This window comes from Nomascus leucogenys, chromosome 4, assembly GCF_006542625.1.
Source record: "Nomascus leucogenys isolate Asia chromosome 4, Asia_NLE_v1, whole genome shotgun sequence".
Lineage (NCBI taxonomy): Eukaryota > Metazoa > Chordata > Mammalia > Primates > Hylobatidae > Nomascus > Nomascus leucogenys.
Window position 1 is genome coordinate 119,194,941 of NC_044384.1, and position 23,071 is coordinate 119,218,011.

The 23,071-nt window shown below is 43.6% G+C and overlaps 1 protein-coding gene and 1 pseudogene across 1 annotated transcript in view; one reads left to right on the plus strand and one right to left on the minus strand.

The window, feature by feature from the left end:
• CMTM8 (CKLF like MARVEL transmembrane domain containing 8) overlaps window positions 1–15,023 on the minus strand; it is a 131,426-nt gene extending 116,403 nt beyond the window's left edge. The window contains exon 1 of the mRNA XM_030812226.1: window positions 14,144–15,023. Within this exon, the coding sequence (XP_030668086.1) occupies window positions 14,144–14,290 (147 nt within the window). The 5' untranslated portion in view covers window positions 14,291–15,023. The remainder of the gene's footprint in view (window positions 1–14,143) is intronic.
• Window positions 9,240–9,422, plus strand: LOC100591255 (annotated as a pseudogene).
• Window positions 15,024–23,071: the final 8,048 nt, after the last annotated feature.

Consider the following 23,071-nt stretch of genomic DNA (forward strand, 5'->3'; position numbering starts at 1 on the left):
ACAAAACGGAATATAGCAAAGGAAACTAAGGCTGATTTTACATGTGCACATAGCCACGATATCCCTAGATGCGATATTAATAAATCAAATCCAAGAGTAAAAAACATTTAAATTCAATAGTTTATTAAAATAATGCAACTAAGTAGAGGTTATCCCAAGAGTACAAGAATAATTCAACATTAGGTTTCCTAATACAATTCACTACATTAGCCAATTGAAGTAAACAAACCTCAAATGATCACCTCAATAAAAAGCACTTCCCCACCAAATCAATCCTATCTCCCAGGTCCATTCCCATTTATACTGCTCAAATCATTCCTAATTAAAAAGGGTACACAGTTAACTTCCCTTCCTTAACTCAATAAAGAATAACAGACCCTACAGTTAATCGTACTATCGTAATACTGGAAATATCCAATTAAAGTTATGAGCAAGCCAAGGATATCTACATCATCCCAATTATTTGACATTATACTGGCAATCTTAGCCTATGCAATAATGGAAAAAAGTATAAAAAGAAAATGAAAACCACCCATATTCAAAAAGCATGAGAATAACTCGAGATAGCTATACACAAGACTAAAATTTAAAAATTAACAGCTTATAAATCACAAATAATCAGAAATGAGTGAAATCCAATTCATTTTTGACAAATCCCATTTATCAAAAATTGAAAATACTTAAAACTGAGTAAGAAATGCCTAAGATTCATCTGGAAAAAACTCAGCACTTTAAGAACATAAAATAACCTGAATAAATGAAGAGATACAACATTCCCAGATGGTAAGATTTGGTATCAGAAAGTCAACTCCTCAAATTAGTTTATAAATATAATGAAATCACAATCCAAGTTGAAATGGAATTTAAGAAACATCGATTCTAAAAATCACCTTGAATGTTAGTGTAAGTATACAGTGATAGGAAAGAAATTGAAAATTTTGTATGGCTTACCCTGTTGAAGATTAACATACATGATAACACTATAATAATTAAAAGGGCCTGGGAATTCACACAGGAATAGAACAAAATAGGGTTAAGAAATAGTTCTGCATATAAGGAAATAAAATATGATTAATAGTGATGCAACTGGATATCCACTTGGGTAAAGAAGTAAAATTCTTATACACACAAAAAGACTTCTTAAAATTTAAGACGGTAAATTTTTTTTATTTTTTCTGAGACAGGGTCTGGCTCTCTGTTGCCCAGGCTGGAGTGCAGTGGCAGCATGATCATGGCTCACTGCAACCTCCACCTCCTGGGCTCAAGCCATCCTCCCACCTCAGCCTCCAAAGTAGCTGGGACTACAGGCACATGCCACCATGTCCAGCTAATTTTTGTGTTTCTTGTAGAGACGGGGTTTCATCATGTTGCCCAGACTAGCCTCGAACTCCTGAGCTCAAGCCATCCGCCTGCCTCAGCCTCCCAAAATGCTAGGATTACAGGTGTGAGCCACCACACCCAACCAAAAAAGTAAATATTTAAAAAAAACATTCCCCTATATTTTCTTCAAATATTTGTGTAACCTTGGGGCTGGGGAAGCCCTGTTTAGCTAAGTAATGCCCAGAAGGCTAAAGGAAGATAACAGCTTAGATTTCATACAAATTAGAATTTCTGACAAAAAAAGTGGCATGAATAATAATAAAAAGTAACAGATGTGGCTGGGCATGGTGGCTTAGGCATGTAATCCTAGCATTTTGGGAGGCTGAGGCAGGTGGACTGCTTGAGCCCAGGAGTTCAAGACCAATCTGGGCAACATGGCGAAACCCTGTGTCCACCAAAAATACAAAAAATTAGCGGGGTGTGGTGGCATGTGCCTGTAGTCCCAGTTGCTTGGGAGGCTGAGGTGGGAGGATCACCTGAGCCCAGGAGGTTGAGGCTGCAGTAAGCAATGATCACACCACTGCATTCTAGCCTGGGCAACAGAGTGAGACCCTGTCTCAAAAAAAAGAATTAATTATTAAAAATAGATGTCTAATAAGCATATTTAAAATGTTCAACTTTAATGATCACAGAAATGCAAATAAAAACAATTTGATCTTTTTCACATGTTCAGCCTCCCCTGAATATTATTTATAGCTGGTGTTCTCTCTGACCAGTTGGTGCCCATGCCAAATTGGTTTTTATTATTCCAAATATCTCCTACCCCAAACAAGTTGGCAAATATCAAAAGAAAACTTGAGTATTTGCAGAAACAAATCTTGTTATATGCTGAAACAACATTAGGATGCAAACTGGTATGAACTTTTTTGTATAACTTGGCAGCAACACCAAAAGCCTTAAAAACATATGTTGAACCACAAAATAATTATTAGAACTAGTAAATTGGGTCAACAAAGTTATAGAATACAAGAGAAAGGATACAGAACTCATTTGGCAGCTGGGCATGGTGGCTGATGGCTGTAATCCCAGCAATTTGGGAGGCTGAGACAGGTGGATCATTTGAGCTCAGGGGTTCGAGACCAGCCTGGGCAACATGGTGAAACCATATAATTTTTTTTGTATAAATTTTTTATATAAAATAAAAGAAACAAATAAAAAATAACTCGATTGGAGTTCTATAATCTGGCACTGAACAATCCAAACATGAACTTAAGAAAATACTGCCAATTGTAATAGCATCAAAAAGAATAAAATACTTAGAAATAAATTTAACAAAAGAAGGGCAAGACATGTATACTGAAAACTACAAAACATTATTGAAAGAAATTAGAGAAGACCTAAATAGATATAAAGACATCCCATATTCATAAATTATAAGATTTGATTTTGTTATGATGGCAGTACTCACCAAATTGATCTACAGATTCAACAGAATCCAGACTGAAATCCCAGCTGCCAGGTTTCTGGTAGTTTGTTTTGGTACTATATGACAAGCTGATCCTAAAATTCATTTGGAAATGCAAGGGGCCCAGAATAGCCAAAACAACTTTGAAAAAGAACCAAGTTGGAGGACTCGCATTTTGAATTTCAAAACTTACTACAAAGTTACAGTAGTCAATACAGCATGGTACTGGCATAAGAGTAGAGATGTGCATCAATCAAATATAACTGAGGATCTAGAAATAAACCACTATATTTATGATTATTTGATTTTCAACAAGAGTGCCAAGATAATTCAATGGGAGAAAAACAGTCTTTTAATAAATGGTGCTGGGACAATTGATACCCACATGTGAAAGATGGAGGTTAAACCCTTCCCTCACATCATATACAAAAATGAACTCAAAATGAATCGTAGACCTAAATATAAGACCTATAACTTTTAGAAGAAAATAGAGAATATATCTTTGTGACCTTGGATTAGTCAAAGCCTTCTCAGATATGACATCAAAAGCACAAATGACAAAAGAAAAACTATAAAAATTGGACTTTTTCAAAATTGTGAACCTTTGTACTTCTAAGGACATTGTCAAGAAAAGTGAAAAGATAACAGACAGAATGGGAGAAAAATACTTTCAAATCATATATCTGATAAGGGATTTATCCCAGAATGTGTAAAGAACTTGTACAACTCAACAATAAAAGACAAATTAACCCATTTTTAAAATGGGCAAAGGATTTGAATAGTCAGCTCTCTGAAGAAAATATACAAATGACCATTAAGCCCATGAAGATTGCTCAGTGTCATTAGTCATGATGAAAATGCAAACCAAAACCGCAATGAGATACGATCTTACATTCACTAGGATGGCCAGAAAATAAGTCTTGACGAGGATGTGAAGAATTAGAACTCTCATGTGGCAGCAGGGATTGTAAAGCAGTACAGTACCTTTGGAAACAGTCTAGCAGTGCTTCAATTTTTTTTTTTTTTCATTTTTTGAGGTAGGGTCTTACTCTGTCATCCAGGCTAGAGTGCAGTGGCACAATCTCAGGTCCCTGCAGCTTCAACTTCCCTGGCTCAAGGGATCCTCCCACTTCAGCCTCCCGAGTAGCTGGGACTACAGGCACACACCACCATGCCCAGCTAATTTTTTCTATTTTTTGTAGAAATGGGGTTTCTCCATGTTGCCTAGGCTGGTCTTGAACTCCTGGGCTCAAGCGATCTGCCTGCCTTGACCTCCCAAAGTGGTGGGATTACAAGAGTGAGCCACCACACTGAGCCACTTCAATATCAAACATAAAGATTCCACATTACCTTTGGGGGGCCAGGCCTGCAGTGCAGCCTGGGCGAAAGAGACTCCGTCTCAAAAAAAAAAAAAAAAAAAAAAAAAAAAAAGATTCCACATTACCCAGTAACTCCATTCCTTGCTAAATGCTCAAGAGGACTGAAAACACATGTACACATAAAAGCCTGTACATGGGCTGGGCAGAGTGGGCCATGACTGTAATCCAGTACTGTGAGAGGCCAAGGTGGGAGGATCAGTTTAGGCCAGGAGTTCAAGACCCTGTCTCTACAAAAAATTAAACAATTAGCCAGGCATAGTGGCCCACACCTGTAGTCCTAGCTACTTGGAGGCTGAGCAGGGAGAATTGCTCAAGCCCAGGAGTTTGAGGTTACAATGAGTTATGATGATGCCACTGCACTACAGGCTGGCAACAGAGTGAGATCATGTCTCTAAAAAAAAAACTTTTAATTAAAAAAAAACAACTTTGGCCAGGTGTGGTGGCTCATGCCTGTAATCCCAGCACTTTGGGAGGCCGAGGCAGGTGGATCACCTGAAGTCAGGAGTTCGAGATCAGCCTGGCCAACGTGGTGAAACACAGTCTCTACTAAAAAAACACAAAAATTAGCCAGGAGTGGTGGCGGGCGCCTGTAATCCCAGCTACTCAGGAGGCTGAGGCAGGAGAATCGCTTAAACTGGGGAGGCAGAGGTTGCAGTGAGCCGAGATCACGCTACTGCACCCCAGCCTGGGCAACAAAGTGAGACTGTGTGTCAAAAAAAAAAAAAAAGAAAGCTTGTACATGAAAGTTCACAGCAGCATTATTTGTAATAGGCAATATGAACATCCCATGTTCATAGGTTTTAAGACTTCATTTTGTTATGATGGCAGTACTCACCAAATCGATCTATAGATTCAACAGAATCCAGACTGAAATCCCAGCTGCCAGGTTTTTGTTTGTTTTAGCAGTATATGAATTTGGCATCCATTATAAGCTGCACCCTGATTCAGATATTAAAACATGAACACGAAGTACCTATTATAACTCCATCAACTGATGAGTAAACAAAATAATGTATACATCAGTGAAATATTTGACAATTTAAAAATAATGAAGTACTGATACATACTACAACAGGGATGACCCTTAAAAATATGATGCTAAGTGAATGAAGTCAGACCAAAAGGGCCACATAGGATTCCATTTATGTGAAATGTCCAGAATAGGCAAATTCATAAAGATAGAAAGTAGCTTGGTTGTTACCAAAGGTTGAGGGAAGGGAGGAATGGGGAGTGACTGCTAATAGGGATGATGTTGTTTCTGAGGGATGAAAACGTTCTTTGAATAAGGGTAGTGACAGTAGGAAGACATTTTAAAAAATTTTTAAAAGAGAAAACACTCAGCTGGGTCTGGTGGCTCACGCCTATAATCTCATCTCAGGGAGGCCTAGATGGGTGGATCACTTGCGGCCAGGAGTTCGAAACCAGCCTGGCCAACATGGTGAAACCTCATCTCTACTAAAAATACAAAAATTAGCTGGGCATGGTGGTGCGCGCCTGTAATTTCAGCACTTTGGGAGGTCAAGGTGGGTGGATCACTTGAGGTCAGGAGTTTGAGACCAGCCTGGCTAACATGGTGAAACTCCATCTCTACTAAAGATTCAGAAAAAAGAAAAAATTAGCCAGGTGTGGTGGCGCACGCCTGTAATCCCAGCTACTCAGGACACTGATGCAGGTGAACTGCTTGAACCTGGGAGGCGGAAGTTGCAGTGAGCTGAGATTGTGCTACCGCCCTCCAGCCTGGGCGAAAGCGTGAGACTCCATCTCAGGGGAAAAAAATTCTAAAATAAGACAGTGGTGATAATTATACAACTCTGTGAATATCCTAAAAACCCCTGAGTTGTAGACTTTAAAAAGGTCAATTTTATATGTAATTATATCTCAATAAAGCTATTTTTCAAAAACACGAATGCCAAAACTCATAGAACTCTACACTAAACAATGTGGATTTACTGTATATCTTAACAAACTTATCTTTTTTTATTTTTATTTTTTGGGACGTAGTCTTACTCTGTCACGCAGGCTGGAGTGCAGTGGTGTGATCTCGGCTCACTGCAACCTCTGCCTCCCAGGTTCAAGCAATTCTCCTGCCTCAGTCTCCAGAGTAGCTGGGATTACAGGTGCCTGCCACTACGCCCGGCTGATTTTTGTATTTTTAGTAGAGATGAGGTTTCGCTATGTTGGCCAGGCTGGTCTTGAACTCCTGACCTTAGGTGATCCTCCTGCCTCAGCCTCCCAAAGTGCTGGGATTACAGGCGTGAGCCACCATGCCCAGCCAATAAGCTTATCTTTAAAGAACATTCATATACCCTCTTATCAATTCTAAGTAATCATCTCAGAAAACAGTAAAGAACATCCAGAAAGATTTAGCTTAAAAGATGTTATGGAACTGGTAAAAGGAGGAAATAAACATACGTTGAACAGTAGGAGCCTGGATATTTATGGAATATTATGTGGTCATTATGAATGCCATGAGAAATTAATCATTGATGAAAACAGGTAATATATCAGGTCTCAGCAGGAAAGCAGGCACATTCAGATTGGGTAATCTGAGTAGGGTTTAATAAGGGTGTTGTTTATACACCACGGTACAGGAAAACCACAAGCTATAGGGCAGTACTTGGCAATCAGAAGCAGGGGTGAGCGAATAGTTATCAAAGTCAGGGAAAAGAGCAGTGTGCCGAGAGCTGCTAGGTAGCCTGTCTTCTGTGGAGGGACGCAGACAACCAGCAGAGACCCAGCAGGGAGGAACCCTGGGGAATGAATGTCCAGAACCTGCTCTCCTCTCACCCGACAGCCTCATGCTGATGACACCAGTAGATGCGGCCAGTGGGACATCAGAGGGCAGGGGCGCCCTTAATAAGTCCATGCAGGAGCAGGGTGGAGAGGGAATGTGAAGGACAAATGGAAGGTATCCAGCACAGATGGTAACAGCAGGAAACAAAAGGAGTAGCTGACAAGAGACTATGCTTTAAAAAACAATTACAGATAATATGTAACTTAAATTCTGGAACAATTGTGAGGCCAAGGTGGGTGGATCACTTGAGGCCAGGAGTTCGAGGCCAGCCTAGCTAACTTGGTGAAACCCTGTCTCTACTACAAATACAAAAATTGGCCAGGCATGGTGGCCTGCGTACCTGTAAACCCAGTTACTCAGGAGGCTGAGGCAAGAGCATCGCTTGAACCTGAGAGTCAGAGGTTGCAGTGAGCTAAGGTTGCAGTGAGCTAAAATCATGCCACTGCACTCCAGCCTGGGGGACAGAACAAGACTCTATCTCAAAATAATAATAATAATAAATACAAGTTTTTTCTACAAATGTCGGGTATTGCTTTTATGAAATGGAAACTATGTTCACTAATTTTTAAAGGAACTCAACAGGGCAATAGAATAATTAAAATTCCAACTCTCAGTAAACCCAATTTATCCTTCTCCAACTAAGTTTGCTCAAGACAGTAAATAAATAAAAGGTGACCTAACATTATTACATGGATACTATAATTCATTTTGAAGTCATCAATAACAGGAAGGGCACAATTTACTCAGATTCTTACAAATCACTTTCATTCTTCAAGTACTTGTAATAGTTATGAGATCACAGCATCCTACAATTCACAGGTCAAGTACTGGATTGCTTCTAGCTTGTTATAAAACTTTAAAAGGAAGGAAACTACCATGATTTGGTTTCCACATGATGTTACATTGGCACAGCCTTGAGTGTTTTAATAGGTACAGCTACTACCACTCACCCCCAAAGCCAGAGCAAGCGATTTTGACAAGTGATTTGAAAAAACACTGTTTTGTTCTCTGCATAATTTCCTTTCCCCAGGTTCAGGCAGGAAATCAGGTTCTCAGTAATTCTTTGTCTCAGTATTTTGTTTTCACGAGGCAGAAAGTAGCATTTTTCTGGGGGTAGGTATATCTTAGTCTCAGGAATGGGACTGCAAAGGTTTGAAACAGACACACTCCTGTATCCCCAGATAAAGAATCAATGGGTCCATATTTTATGACATCCAAGAAACCATCAATTATAAGCAGTATCCTGATTCAGATATTAAAACATTAACAAAAAGTACCCATTATAATCAATAAAACACAGTACGTTATTTAAGGTGATCCTTAACATTTGGAATTTTTTTAAAGTATTTTTAGTTTAAAAGGCTCATATTACTGATGACAGCTTCAACCAGTAGAACTTTGGGGAAGATAACTTCAGACTATGTCACAAAACCCTTAGATTTATATACCCTTTAGCCCAACAATTCTACCTCAAGGAACTTTTCCTCAAGAAAAGCACTGGACAAATGAGGAAAGACAGACAAAGAAAAAAGATATGCTACAGCACTGGTTATGCTAGTAAACCCTAGAAACACATTGGTTTTAAAATAGAAAACTGGGGAAACCAGGTATAGTACTTCTTTAAGACAGAAAATGGTAATAATTCAAAAGATCCAAGACCCTAAAAAATGTTCACGGCATAGTAAAAGCAAACAGCAGATCACAGATCACTTAGAAAAAAATCATGAGAAAATATATGCAAAGAAAAAAGTATAAAAGGAGTTTTAGAAAGAACTGAGAAAATGGAAAGAGAAAATTCGAATTAAACAAAAATCTGGCCGCAACGGATCATGCCTGCAATCCCAGTGTTTTTGGAGGCCTAAGGAGGAGAACTGCTTGAGGCCAGGAGTTCGAGGCTAGCTTAGGCAACATAGTGAGACCCCCCGTCTCTAAAAAAAAAAATTAGCTGGGAATTGGCAGTGCATGTCTGTAGTCCCAGTTCCTCAGGAGACTGTGGCGGGAGGATTGTTCAAACCCAGGAGTTCCAGGTTGCAGTGAGCTATGATTGTGCCACTGCACTCTCCAGCCTGGGTGACACAGTGAGACTCTGTCTCAAAAAAACTCCTTAGGTAAGGTCTTGGTTTGTGTGCAGGGCAAGTGCAGGTGGTTCTGCAGCCAGAAACTATCAAACCTTCTAGCTCCCTGGACCTGAACTTCCACAGCTCCCTCTCCTCATATACTTGTCTGGGGCGGGGCAGGGGGCGGCTATGTCGATCAGGAGTGAATTCAAAGTTGGTCTACCATGAACTGGAAGATGCTTGAATACTCATCCCTGCTGCTATAATATATTGGCAGAGAAACCATTAATTCTCTGTCTGGCATTTGCTGGAGTTAAAATATACCAAAGGAAAAGGCTGGAAGCAAAACAGCAAAACTGGAAGCTGAAGAGAGGCATCAATGAGAGAAGAAGATAACTGAAGAGTAATCCAGGGTATTTTGCTAAGCATTTCACGCACAGCTGTGTTGTTTGGGGCCTGAAAACTCTATGAGATACTTTCGAATGGAAAGAATGGCTCACACTGTACGTGGTGAAGAGCAGAACCAGAAACTGAACACAGGTGAAATGCATTCAACCATAGTGAGCTGTACTGCCTTCCTGAATTCGTAATGTAAAAGTCAGTCTGAGTGGACTGCAGCTGAGAAGAGAAGACAATTATCCAAAAATATGTCCGAGAATACACTCCCAACCTATACTTTTAATTTAAAAGAATGTGATTTTTTTTTTTTTTTTTTTGAGACAAGGTCTCACAATGTTACCCAGGTTGGAACGCAGTGGCGCAATCCCAGCTCACTGCAACCTCGACCTCCTGGGCTCAAGTGATCCTTCCGCCTCAGCCTCCTGAGTAGCTAAGACTACAGATGCCCACCACCATGCTGGGCTAATTTTTGTATTTTCAGTAGAGATGGGGTTCCACCATGTTGGCTGGGCTGGTCTCAAACTCCTGGGCTCAGGCAATCTGCCGGCCTCAGCCTCCGAAAGTGCTGGGACTACAGGTGTGAACCACCACGCCCAACCAACAATGTATAAATGTTTATTTTATAAACTTTTAAAAGAGCCATCATTTTATTTTGGTTGGGCGAGGTGGCTCACACCTGTAATCCCAGCACTTTGGGAGGCTGAGGCAGGTGGATCACTTGAGGTCAGGAATTCGAGACCAGCCCAGCCAACATGGTGAAACCCTGTCTCTATGAAAAATACAAAAATTAGGTAGGCGTGGTGGTGCACGCCTATAATCCCAGCTACTTGGGAGGCTGAGGCACCAGAATTGCTTGAACCCAGGTGGCAGAGGTTGCAGTGAGCTGGGATTGCACCACTGCAATTCCAGCCTGAGTGACATTATGAGACCCACTGCACTCCAGCCTGTGCAACTGAACCAGACTCTGTCTCAAAAAAAAAAAAAAAAATTGTATTTTGTTTACTAAAATACCTTTGTAAAAATGGGGAGGAGTCTCCTGAAACTTACCTGAATTTTCCTTATTTGAGAGAACACACCAGGTGCCCAGTACGCTGGGAGAAAACACACTCATATGAAGGCACATCATTGTGATATTTTAGATCTCTGGGAAAAAGAAGGTTCAACACATTTCCAGAAGTCGGGGGGTAGAGGGAGATAAATAATTGAAATAAAAATTTTTACAGCTGAGTGCAGTGGCCCACGCCTATAATCCCAGCACTTTGGGAGGCCGAGGTGGGCAGATCACTTGAGTTCAGGAGTTCGAGACCAGCCTGAGCAACATGGCGAAACCCTGTCTCTACGAAAAATACAAAAAAATCAGCCGCCAGGCATGGTGGCCCATGCCTGTGGTCACAGCTGCTTGGGAGGCTGAGGTGGGAGGATCACTTGAGCCCAGGAGGGGTAGGTTGCAGTGAGCTGTGATCACACCACTGCACTCCAGCCTGGTGACAGAGTAAGACACCGTCTCAAATAAAACAAAACAAAACAAAATTAAATCAGAATAGCTAAAGGACAATAAAAGAATACATTTTAAATTCTGAAGAAAAACATTTTCAATCTAACACTCTTTACCTAGTTGAACTAGGAATTGTGTATAGAATCAAGATATGCTGAAAGGTGCAAATTTCCATTTCCACATGCATGCTTTCTTAGAAAACTACAAGAGGCTGTGTGTCCCCCCAGTGGGAGCAAAGCAAGACAGAGGACACTGGACACGGGAAGCAGAGGATCCAACCCAGGAGAGAAAGGAAGAGAATCTTCAGAGTGATGGTCAGGAGAGCCCAGTCGGCCAGCTGTGTGCAGGCCACCAGGCCAAAAGCTCCCAGAGAGGCCAGTCATGAGGACGATTCTGACAGAATACCCGATATCTCTCAGCTTCTTGATAGGAGACTTAAACAACTAGGGTTAAATTAGTGACTAAATATCTGGAGAAATACGAAACAAGAAAAGAGAATTACTAACACCAGGGCAAACAAGAAATTGGGCAGGAAGGGAAAAGCATTCATAATCTACTCAGTGGGTCAGTTGTAAGTGGTATTTACAGTGTCATAGGTCAACACTGGCTGCTGATCTAACCCAAATCACCTGAAGACTATACAGATGCCCCTTGACTTAACAAGGAGGTTACATCCTGATAAACCCATCCTAAGTGGAAAGTATCCAAAGTCAAAAATGCATTTAATACCTCTAGCCTACCAAACACCATAGCTGAGCCTAGCCTATCTTAAACGTGCTCAGAACACTTAGGTTAGCCTACAGCTGGCAGAATCACCTGGCAGCACAGCATGCTGGAGAGGATGGGTGGTTTGCGCTGGTGATGGCGTGAGTGACTGAGAGCTGACCAGCATCATGAAAAAATATCTACCGAATATCACTAGCCCGGGAAAAGACCAAAATTCAAAATTCGAAGTGTGATTTCTACTGAATGCATACTGCTTTTACAACATCTGTAAAGCTGAAAATTCCTAAGTTGAACCATTGTAAGTGTTGGGACCTATACTGGGAGACAGGAAGAGGGTATGAATAATTGGAGGCAGGGAAGAGGGCATCCCAGCTAAAGCCTCATCTTTCAGAGTAGAAAGGCAATGGATAATGACTACGACTGGGTGGGTGAGGCAACACCAAAAAACAGCATTATACACACGTTGTTTAGAGCTCAAAGAGATGAAGACAGTGGGAGAAACTTACATTTCTCCCTGTAGGACCGAATCTTTAAAATATGTGCATAAGGTGGGGCAGTGGTTCATGCCTATAATCCCAGCACCTTAGGAGGCCAACGCAGGAGGATTGCTTGAGCCTAGGAGTTTCAGACCAGCCTGGGCAACACAGAGAGACCCTGTCCCTAGAAAAAAATTAAAAATTATCCAAGTGTGGTGGTGCATGCCTGTGGTCTCAGCTACTTGGGAGGCTGAGATGGGAAGATCGCTTGAGTCCGAGAGGTCAAGGCGGCAGTGAGCCATGATGGTGCCACTGCACCCCAGGCTGGGAGACAAAGCAAAACCCTGTCTCAAAACAAAACAAAACAAACAAACAAAAAAGGTGCATAATTAGCTCTGTCAAAAATAAAAACTATAGTAGTAATAAGGGTGATTTTGCTTACATGTTTTCCCATCTTTTTCAAAAAACTTAATGAAATCTAAAAGGATACATGTCAACAGTGATTATTTCTAGTAACGGGATTGTGGGCCATTTACATTTCTTTCACTTTTGTATTTCCTGAAAAAGTGCAATACACAGAGCATATTGATCATAAATCAGAAAAAAAAACAAAGGCGTTATATTTCATGCCTGGCCCAAATCCACCCCAAGGTAGAAGGCCCGTCTCCGTCATTTTAGCTTTTGTTTGCGCTGCTGAAGCAGAGGAGCCTGCCAACTCCTTCATTTGCACAGCAAATATTTGTTGAACTCCTAAAAGCCAGGCCCTGCAAGGTGATTCCAATACCTTCGGCTTTTGAGTCTCCTGAAGTCCTCAATACCCGCTGAGGGAACCAGCTGGGAGAGGAGCTAAGCCAACACTTCTCATACCGTATGTGCACTATGCCACCAGGGGCTTCATAGAGCAGGTCCGGGTGGTATCTGAGACTGGGGGAGCAAGCAAGCTATTTGAGGTACACAGGATTTACTTCAGGTTTCTTAAAGGAGCTGCCCAGGTCTTCAGTCACTTCTGCACCATGATGGCGTGCCCATTCTCTAACTCCCACATAGGCTCGATTTCAATTCCCAAATATTTAACAAAAGTCTGTGGGAGATGACAGAAGGGCACTGCTGGGGCAGCTGGAAGCTGTCTCAACTGTTCACAGTTATGAGCAGGGCCCTGCAGAAAGGCAGGCCTGGGTTTGAATCCATGCTTCACCATCCACGGTGTGATTTACGTCCCCTCTCTAGGCCTTCACAGGGGAGGGTGGTCGTGTGGATTACACGAGGGTATGAGGACATCTAAAGGGCTTGACAAGACCCTGGTACACGAAGAAGACTCAAACAGTGACCACCTCTAGCTGCTGACAGGGCTCCAGTCCTTTCTCAGCCATGAAGGACTGGCTGGGACTTCTGGGGAGATCACGTGAGTTTGCAGCCTCTATGCCCTCCAATGGAGAGAAGAACGCCCATGCCCTGCCTCCTTCCCACGAATGTTCTGAGCCTAAACCAGGATGTGCACAGCGCCATGCAAAAGACCTCTTTGGTCCTAAAATAGGTTGTGGCACTCAGATTTTATTCAGTAAAATTTTCCTGACTCACCTCAATGTTACTACCAGGGAGATAATTAGGAAAAGAAAGAAGCCCTTTCCTCTTCCCCTGATCTTAGGAAGCTTTCTTTTTAGGGAGGAGGTCATCCACGTGGAGATCAGGTGAGAAAGGCACCAGGTGTCCCTGACACTCAACACAAACTCAATAGCCACTAAGCCAAGCATCCTGCTCCCAGGATCTGCCGCCGCCACCGAGAGGACCCAACAAGCTGAATTTCTCCCACAGCAAGACATCCTGAGGATCACAACCCTTTCTTCCCAGGAGAGCCCGAGTTTCTTGGACCTTGTTGAGAGTCTTACACTTTGGGAAGAAGGCGAGGCTGAGTAAAAACGGTTGCCTAAAGCCCGCGGGAAGATCTGAGCAGGCTCCATCCCGAGAAGCACGGCGGAAGCACGCGCTGGGGTCCAGCTGAGCCCCCCGCCACCCCCGGCCCGTCGGCACTCACGATCTCGGCCACGATGAGGAGGCCGGGCAGGGTGCGGAGGAATTCCCGGTCGTAGGCGAAGCTGCTGCTGCTGGTGGAGAAGTTCTCTGCGAAGGAGCTGGCGGTGGTGGTGACGGTGTGCGAGCGGGCGCGCTGCGACTCCTCCATAGTCGAGCCCCTGCCGGGCTGGCGCGTCCCCAGGGACCCCCGGCGGGTCTGGGGCTGGACGCGCGGCCCTGCGCCCTGGGGACACAGGCGCGGGGGAGGGGAACGCGGCCGGCGCGGGGCAGGGGGCGCGAGGGGGGCGCCCGCCGGGGGCTGTACAGGCGCGGCGCGTGCCCTCGAGTGCGCGGCGCCCCTAGCGCCTCGGTGCGCGGGCTCCTTAGCTGCGCTGGGGCCCTAGAGGAAGAGGAGAGCGAGCGAGGGGAGGCTGCCGGGCAGCTGGGGAAGGCGGTAGAGGCCCGGAGGAGGGGAGGGGGCGTGGAGAGGGGCGGGCGGGAGGCGGGCAGGAGAGGGACCGCCCCGCGGAGGCGCCGCGGACGCCCGCCCTCTTCACCTGTTGCCGGACTCCCAGCGGCCAAGAAGGCGCCGCGTAGCACCCAGGGTGGCTGGGTTGGCAACCTGGCGGGCGGCCCGGAGGAGAGGGCACAGGGGTCCTCCTGGCCGTCTTCCGCTCCCCCTCCCGTCCTTTGCCTCTGTCAGGCCCCGCCTGGCCCAGGTCCGCAGCCGCCACTGATCTGTTTCCTTCCACCTGGGCGGGTCGGGGGCTGCGGGCACTGTGGCCGCTTAAGGAAACCCAGGCCTCCAGGGACTCCGCCGCTTCAGGACTGGCGCGGAGGGAATGACTGAGCGACGACGGAGGCAGGGGGTGATGTGGTACCTCGAATGTTGGGAAACGGCAGGAATGATGACCCGGCCGGACCTTAGACCCGAGATCGATGAGAGGCCGTCAGCACTGCCCGGGAGGCGGCCGGCGCTTCTCCCCCTCCTGCTGCGGCCGCCGCCAGAGCCCGGTGTTATTTCCTGCCCCTCCTGTCGGGAACAATTTGAGGAACCAACTTAATCGCTTGGCTTTGAGGGCGCGACGCTTCCAGGCGCTCTCCGCGGCTCTGTCCCGCGGACCCGTGGAGCCTGGGTGACGGCGCCTGGGCCGGAGGAGGGGAGATGTTTGCGGTCCCTGGCCAAGATGAATCAGCGTGACCGTCCCGTCACCCTTGGGGGGAAAAAAAATGTTTCAAGAAGGCTTGAAAGGTGTGATTTGTGTAATGTTAACTTTAGGACAAATGAGCTGTGCTTTCCTGGCATGGGAAGGGGATGGGGGTCCTCATTTAGGGAGGCAGTTTGTAGCAGGGTCAGGGAAGAACTGAGCTCGGGTGCTTGCGTTTATCGGCTGCATGACCCAGAGCGCGTGGCTCTACTTTTTGGACCTCAGTAATGCCGTCTCTAAAATGCAGGCTTTGACAGATGGACCTCTGAACAAAAAGATTATCTTCCGCTTGGTCCCTCCTTCTATTTTGTGAAAGGGTAGCAAGAAACATTTTATCTGGAAGCCACCAACAGAAAAGGAAATAATCTTTGACTATAAATCGAGGGTATCTTTGATTCACAGTGAAGGCATTTCTGCTGATCTGTTCCAAGACAGGTTAAAAACGAGATCAGAAGGGACATTTTCTTCACAGTGTCTTATCAAGTGTGCTGAGAAGAAAGCAAAAACGACAATCTAATAAAATAAAACAAGGAATTAGTGTCTTTTAAGTCTAGGGCCTACCCAGGAAGACCTCTGGGAGTAAAAGTTAAGGCTTCAAAAGCATGGCAAAGATGCAGATTTGGAAAAATTCCATCCATGTGCATTTGGTAAGCACCTCGGGCTGGTGGATAAATTCTTAAAATTTAAAATATAGCACTTTTCCCTGGAGCAGTAGTTCTCAAAGTGGTCCTTGGACTAACAGCAGGTAAGTTCCCTGGGAACTTATCAAAAATGCAAGTTCTCAAGCCCCACCCCCAGACCCACTGAATCAGAAACTCTGAGGGTGGAGCCAGGAAGCTGTGTTTGAACAAGCCCTCCAAAAGACACAGATGTATGCCGAAGTTAGCTGCTGCTTTAGAGAAACTGTTAATGAGTTTGGGGACATAAGAGATACATACATGAAATGGCTGGAGGAGACTCAAGCATCATGCATGACATTTAGTGAACGTAAAAGATGGAGTTTAGACAACTCTATTTCCACAATACAAAGGACAATCCTCTCTTAAAATTCTTGGAGTCAGATGAATTTCTAAATTCAGATTTTGTTTTTCAATTTAGAAAGGTAAAATGTGCATGTGCCATATATTACATAATACCTTTGGTAACGTCTGGGGTGACACTCTAATATACTAATTTTCTGCAAGGAAAATCATGAATGACATAAGTATATGTTTGGATTATCTACTGCAATGTAACTAATGTTCACAAAACATTAGTGGCTTAAAATCACCATTTTATTTGCTCAGAAATCTGTTGTGTCAGGAATTTGGGAAGGGCTTGGCTGGCAGGTTCTTCTGCTTTGCACGGTGTGATTGGAGTCATTTACTCAGCTGCTTTCAGCTGGTGACTTGGCAGGGCTAGAAAGTCCAAAAAGTCTTCATTCCCATTTGAGCATTTCAGTGTTCTTTCAACTTGCCTCTCTCTCTGTGCAACTTGGGCTTTCTGACAGTATGATAAGCTCATGTTGGTTGGACTTCTACCTGGCAGCTGGTTACTGGAAGAGACTTTCTGAGAGGGGCAAATGCAGAAGCAAATCTCTTAAGGCCCAGCCCTGAAGACTACACAGACTCATTTCCACCACATTCTATTGGTCTAAGCCAATGAATGACAAGGCCAGCCAGAGTCACGCAGAGGGGAAACAGATACCACCTGTGGATGGGAGGAGCAGTAAAGAATTGTGGCTGTCTTTTAATCTAGGTGAGATAAAGACAAAGACAATAAATAGCTTCATATCAGTTTAGATTATGTTTTTCTACCAAATATGTTTTCTGCAAACTCAGGAAAAAAATTTTGGTTTTCAGCTTTTGGGAGTTCAGAATTGCAGAGAAAAAATTATACACTGGTTGCTTGAAAACTAGCTGCCCCTTTCCAACTGCTGCCTACATTTGGGTGATTATCTTCCACCTGAAACTCTACTGATTGGTGCCCATTCTTCTAATAACACCCTTATCCAGTCCACCTTCTGTCTTCCTGCAAGAATTATTGTCCTGAAACCCCAGACTAAGGTACCACTGTGCACAGCATAAGGGCCTACATAAGATAGTTCAGCCTATCTCTTCTGATCCCTTTTCTTAACCACTCTAGAATGCATACTGTTTCAGCCCCAGATACACTTTGCATATATCTCTGTAAGTGTGACCACTTTATGCCTATAGCCAGCTTTTCTCTTAGCCTACAAAGCCTCCTACCTTCACACAGAGCTCACAATCTGCAGTCTTCATGGCCCATTTTAAATGCCACCTTTTCTGTGATTTCTTTGGATTTCCATGAGCTTTGTTATTTTCTTTTTTGTTTTGGAATTCATTGACTTTATGCACTTCTTTTTACAACTTCCCCAGAGATATGAATTACCCTTCCTTGTCTGCCCCCTGCTATAGGAGGTATTGAACGAATGCTGAGGCCCTGACTTTTTTTTTTTTTTTTTTTTTTGGAGACACGATCTTGTTCTGTCACCCAGGCTGGAGTGCAGTGGCATAATCACAGCTCACTGCAGCCTTGACCTCCTAGGCTTAAGCAATCCTCCCCACTTAGCCACCTGAGTAACTGGGACTACAGGCAGGCGCAACTACATCCAGCTAATTCGTTTATTTTTTTGTAGAGATGAGGTCTCGCTTTGTTGCCCAGGCTGGTCTCAAATTCCTAAACTCAAGTGATCTTCCCACCTCAGCCTCCCAAAGTGCTGGGATTACAGGTGTGAGCCACCATGCTGGCTCCAAGCTTCATTCTTAAGTGCAGAAAAATGTCAAAAGAAAAGCTAAGCCCTGTGCCCCCATAATGACTTAATGCAGAAGAGAGCTTCAAGCTGAGACTTGTGGGAAGTACTTGATTTGTAAAAATGGAGAAGAAAATGGAAACAGGTACAGCCCAAGTGATACCACATGTGCCAGGATGAGCAGGTCCTGTGCAAATAGGTACAGAAAAATCTAAGATCTGTTAGCATGGAGTGTAGGGTTAAGGGTTTATGCAGAGTCTAAAACATGGATGCCACAAGGCCATATTACCCAACCAGCCAAAGTTATGAGACACAGCACTCTCAAAGGTCTGTAGGGCCCAGGCCATTCAGTGGAAGCCCAGGACTCATTAATAATTGAAAGAAATAAATGGACAGCTTTTGATTTCCACCTGCTCTCTGAGAAAGAGAGGACCAAGGGACATTCCAATTTTTTAGGTAATTTTCATAGGTTTATGTTTCTCTTCACTGTTATTCTAGTTTTAAATTATGGTAGTTTCATGCAAGAATCATCAATGGATGTTAAAATCAGTGGGTGAAAGTGTGATGAGAAAAAGGATATTTACATCATCTCTTAAAGAAGTAAAAAAGAAAATAACAAAAAGATACATCATTTCAAAATCTTCAGAAGATACTATACTCCCTTTGAAATTCATAACTGTACAGTGGAGAAACCTTTGGGATATCACATTGTGTACCTCCTAATATGATGTAGTGAGACGGATACAACATCACTTCTGTGATATTCTTACCAAATGCATAACCTGAATTTAATCATGAGGAGGGAGCAGACAGACTGAAATTGTGGGACAGTTTATTAAGTGTCAAGTTCATGAAAGACAAACACTGAGGAACCATTCCATACTAAAAGAGACTAAGGAGACCTGACTGTGAAATACAATGTGAAATCCTGGATTAGAGCCTGGGCTGGAAAAAGAACAATAGTGGGACAATTGGTGAAATTAGAATAAATTGTGTAGATCAGGTAAACATTGTATCAGTGTTACATTGATACAATGACATTGTATTAATGTTAATTTCGTGATTTTGATTCTTATACTCAAGTAAGTGTTAACATTTTGAGTATCGGTTAAAGTTTATGTAAAATCTTTTTACTATTTTTGCAACTTTTTTTTTGTTTTTTTGGAGATGGAGTCTCGCTCTGTTGCCCAGGCTGCAAACACCACCTCCTGGGTTCAAGTAACTCTCCTGCCTCAGCCTCCCAAGTAGCTGGGACTACAGGTGCCTGCCACCACGTCCGGCTAATTTATTGTATTTTCAGTAGAGATGGAGTTTCACCGAGTTGCCCAGGCTGGTCTTGAACTCCTGAGCTCAGGCAATCTGCCCACCTCAGCCTCCCAAAGTGCTAGGATTACAGGTATGAGCCACCATGCCCAGCCTATTTTTGCAACTTTTTAAAGACTGAAATTGTTTCAAAAAGAAAAGTTAAGAAAATAAAAGTAATAACTTACGATTGATTAAAAATAGAGCTCTCTAATCCGAACAGTAGTTCACAGTCTCCAGGCCCATTGGATTCTGTGGTTTATCCATCTTAGAACTGCCTGCCTCCCTTCATCTTGCTGTTAATACTTGTCTTGTAGGGAAAGAAAACAGGAGCTTGGCTGAGAAGTAAGTATTCTTCCCACTCCAGTCCCTAATGCCACCAGTCAGCCTAGTCCATCTTCAATTTGAAAATAGGAAGAGATGGAACCTAAATCCATTCACTAATGAGCTTTTGGATCTCTGGTGGGTTTGAGTTCCAAGAGGTTCTGTCAATTTGACCAGAGGTTTTTTTTGTTTTGTTTTGTTTTTGAGACAGAGTCTCGCTCTGTCGCCCAGGCTGGAGTGCAGTGGTGCGATCTCGGCTCACTGAAAGCTCCGCCTCCCGGGTTCACGCCATTCTCCTGCCTCCGTCTCCCAAGTAGCTGGGACTACAGGCGCCTGCCACCATGCCCGGCTAATTTTTTTGTATTTTTAGTAGAGGCGGGGTTTCACCGTGCTCTCAATCTCCTGACCTCGTGATCCGCCTGCCTCAGCCTCCCAGAGTGCTGGGATTACAGGCGTGAGACACCGTGCCCGGCCTGACCAGAGGTTTTAAGCCCAAATGAGAACAAGGTTAGGCATATAAGGTAAGAAAATAAGTGAATTGGGCCAGAATGTTTTCAGAATGGCCTTTTGAATTGTATTCTGAACCAGATACATTTGGGCTTACATATTAACTTTGTATCAAATTCTTCACTTACACAAAGAGTACATTCACTTTCCTCCTGGGTCTCACTCTCATTTTTCTCTTTAGTTTGAGACACAGGAACAAGAAATATTTCACTTTCCTGTTCCTGTGAGGAAAATAACACTTGGAGAAACTGTGAATGTCATGAAATCAGCCCCAACATTTGAACTCAGTTGGGGCAGAATAGGGAGTTGGGGCGGGCGCAGGGGGGTCTGTGGCGAACAGGAGCATGAATGCTCGAAAGGGGCCATCTCGGTTTCTGCCCCACCTGATTATTGTAAGAATTTGGGCCTAGTGTTGACAGAAATCCCAATTTTTATTAATAAATATTGGCAGCTAGTATCGTTTATTTTAAAACACAGTATGTCGCCTTTGTGGGCCAAACAAACATATCTGAGAACCATCAACTGATGCCTTCTGATTCAGGCAAAGCAAGAAGACTTTCTCTTCTCTCTCCAGCTGCCTCAGACCCCCACCTCCCTGCAAGGCCCTCCAGAGGCCTCAGAGGACACAAAATTTGGGTCAAGAGGGTGACAGTTAAGAGCAGAGTGGCTGGAGGAAATATTTAGGAGAGTGGTGAATAAAACATGAAACAAATGGGATGCTGCTAATGGCAGAAGAGGGCTTTCTAAGCCAGGGAAGTTTCAGATTGGGAGACTATGGAGGGATGTTAAGAATTAACTTATTTAGAAGTAGGCATTCTTAGAAGTGGTAATAATAATTAATTTATTGTTGGCCTATTTTGTGCCAAGCACTATCTTAACTCTTTGAATAATTTTATTAGGTCACTGATTTAAAAAAAAAAAAATTCTGTGTTGGGGCAGTGGCTCATGCCTGTAATGCCAGCACTTTGGGAAGCCAAGGTGGGCGGATTGCTTGAACCCAGGAGTTCAAGACCAGCCTAGGCAACATGATGAAACCCTGTCTCTACAGAAAATACAAAAATTAGCTGGATGTGGTGGTGCATACCTGTAGTCCCAGCTACTCACTTGGGAGGCTGAGGTGGGAGGATCGCTTGAGCCCAGGAGGTTAAGGCTGCAGTGAGCCATGATTGTGGCATTGCACTCCAGGGAATGGACAGGACAGAGCAAGACCGTGTCTCTTTAAAAAAAAAATCTTAGGAGTCTCGACCTTAATGAGAAAGATGGATTTCTCAAAGTTCTTAGCTGCATCCATTGGCTCAACATTTATTTATCTAATATGCCACTCACTATTAAAATACACAACTCAATAAGACACTATCCCTTCCCTTAATGAATAGGTCATCAAGTGAATGAGAGGGACCAGTACATCAGTGATGGGTGGGACCCCTGCCAGGCCACAGGTGGGCCCAGGGCCACCCTCATGTAAGGGGAGGATGGTGAGGTCAGCCTGGGGCTCAGGCAGTTTCCTCAAGGAGCAGCCATTTAGACTATTTTCAAGGGCCATTCAAAGTTAGCTAAGGAAAGAACAAGGGGACAGAGGAGGAAATTCTAGAAGGAGGGACACAACCTGTCCCAACAAGATGCATTATGACCAGTGTGTTTGCTGAGAAATGCAGCTAGAGGGAGTTTCAACCCTCTACCCCCGCAGCATAGGAGACAATGGGCCATCCCTGTTCCCTCTCCATTCCTTCAATAAATGTTCACTAAATTGTATTTGGCAAAGGGCAAGATGTGGAGAAATTCCATCAATGAGCACTTATGAAGCTTGAGGTCAAACCATACATCCTGATCCAGATAGGGAAAGGGCACAGGGTATGTGTGTATATATATAAATATATATGTGTGTGTGTGTGTGTGTGTGTGTATAATCTTATAATCTTAGAAGGGTGAAACACTTGAGTCTTTTCGGGGTCTTCAGACTTTTTACTTTTTTTAGCAATTACTTTGACAAATCAGTAGAAAATTTAAATTTATATATATATTTAAATGTATACACACAAATATTTTTCCACAAAAATCAATAAGAGAACTGGAGGATGGGGTGGGGGTGGGTGGATACACACAGTTAACTTTGTCCTTTGTAGGGTAGCTTAGTTAACCCCAATCAGGTTGCAGAGCAGAAAATAACTGAGGTTTATTGAAGAAAGGGCAAGTTTACCTGAAACATGTCTTGAAGGGGCCCAAAGAAGGAAACAGCATAAATGACAAGCAGATGGAAACCCATGAATGACTGTGTTTAAGGATGAAGCCCAAGTGAGATGGACATTGGTTTTAGAGAAAAGATCATCTGAGTTTGGAGGAGCTGCTCTAGGAGTTCCGTGGAATGATGGGAAATCACAAGGCAGTGGCTGCTAAAAATACCTTGTGCATGTTAATAGCACCTTGTCGAAAATCCATGGGCCAAAACCTACAGGCTTTATTTGTATTTTACTCACAAAAATTCTAGGCCCCCTTGAAAGTTCTTGGAAAAGGTCAATATGAAGGTCCTAATGCCAACGCCTTTTTCCGCCCAAGGAGGAGCAGGAACCTGTCCATCCAAAGCTGACAGCCTCTAAAGAAGTGCCAAGATAGTTGCAAAGTGAAATCAGAAGCACATCAAAAAACTGGACAGCAGACCAGGCATGGCAGCTCATGCCTATACTCTCAGCACTTTAGGAGGCTGAGGTGGGCTGATCGCTTCAGCTCAGGAGTTTGAGACCAGCTTGGACAACATGGTGAAACCCCCCATCTTTACAAAAACAAACAAACAAAAAAAAACAAAAATTAGCCAGACATGGTGGTGCATACCTGTAGTTCCAGCTACTCAGGAGGCTGAGGC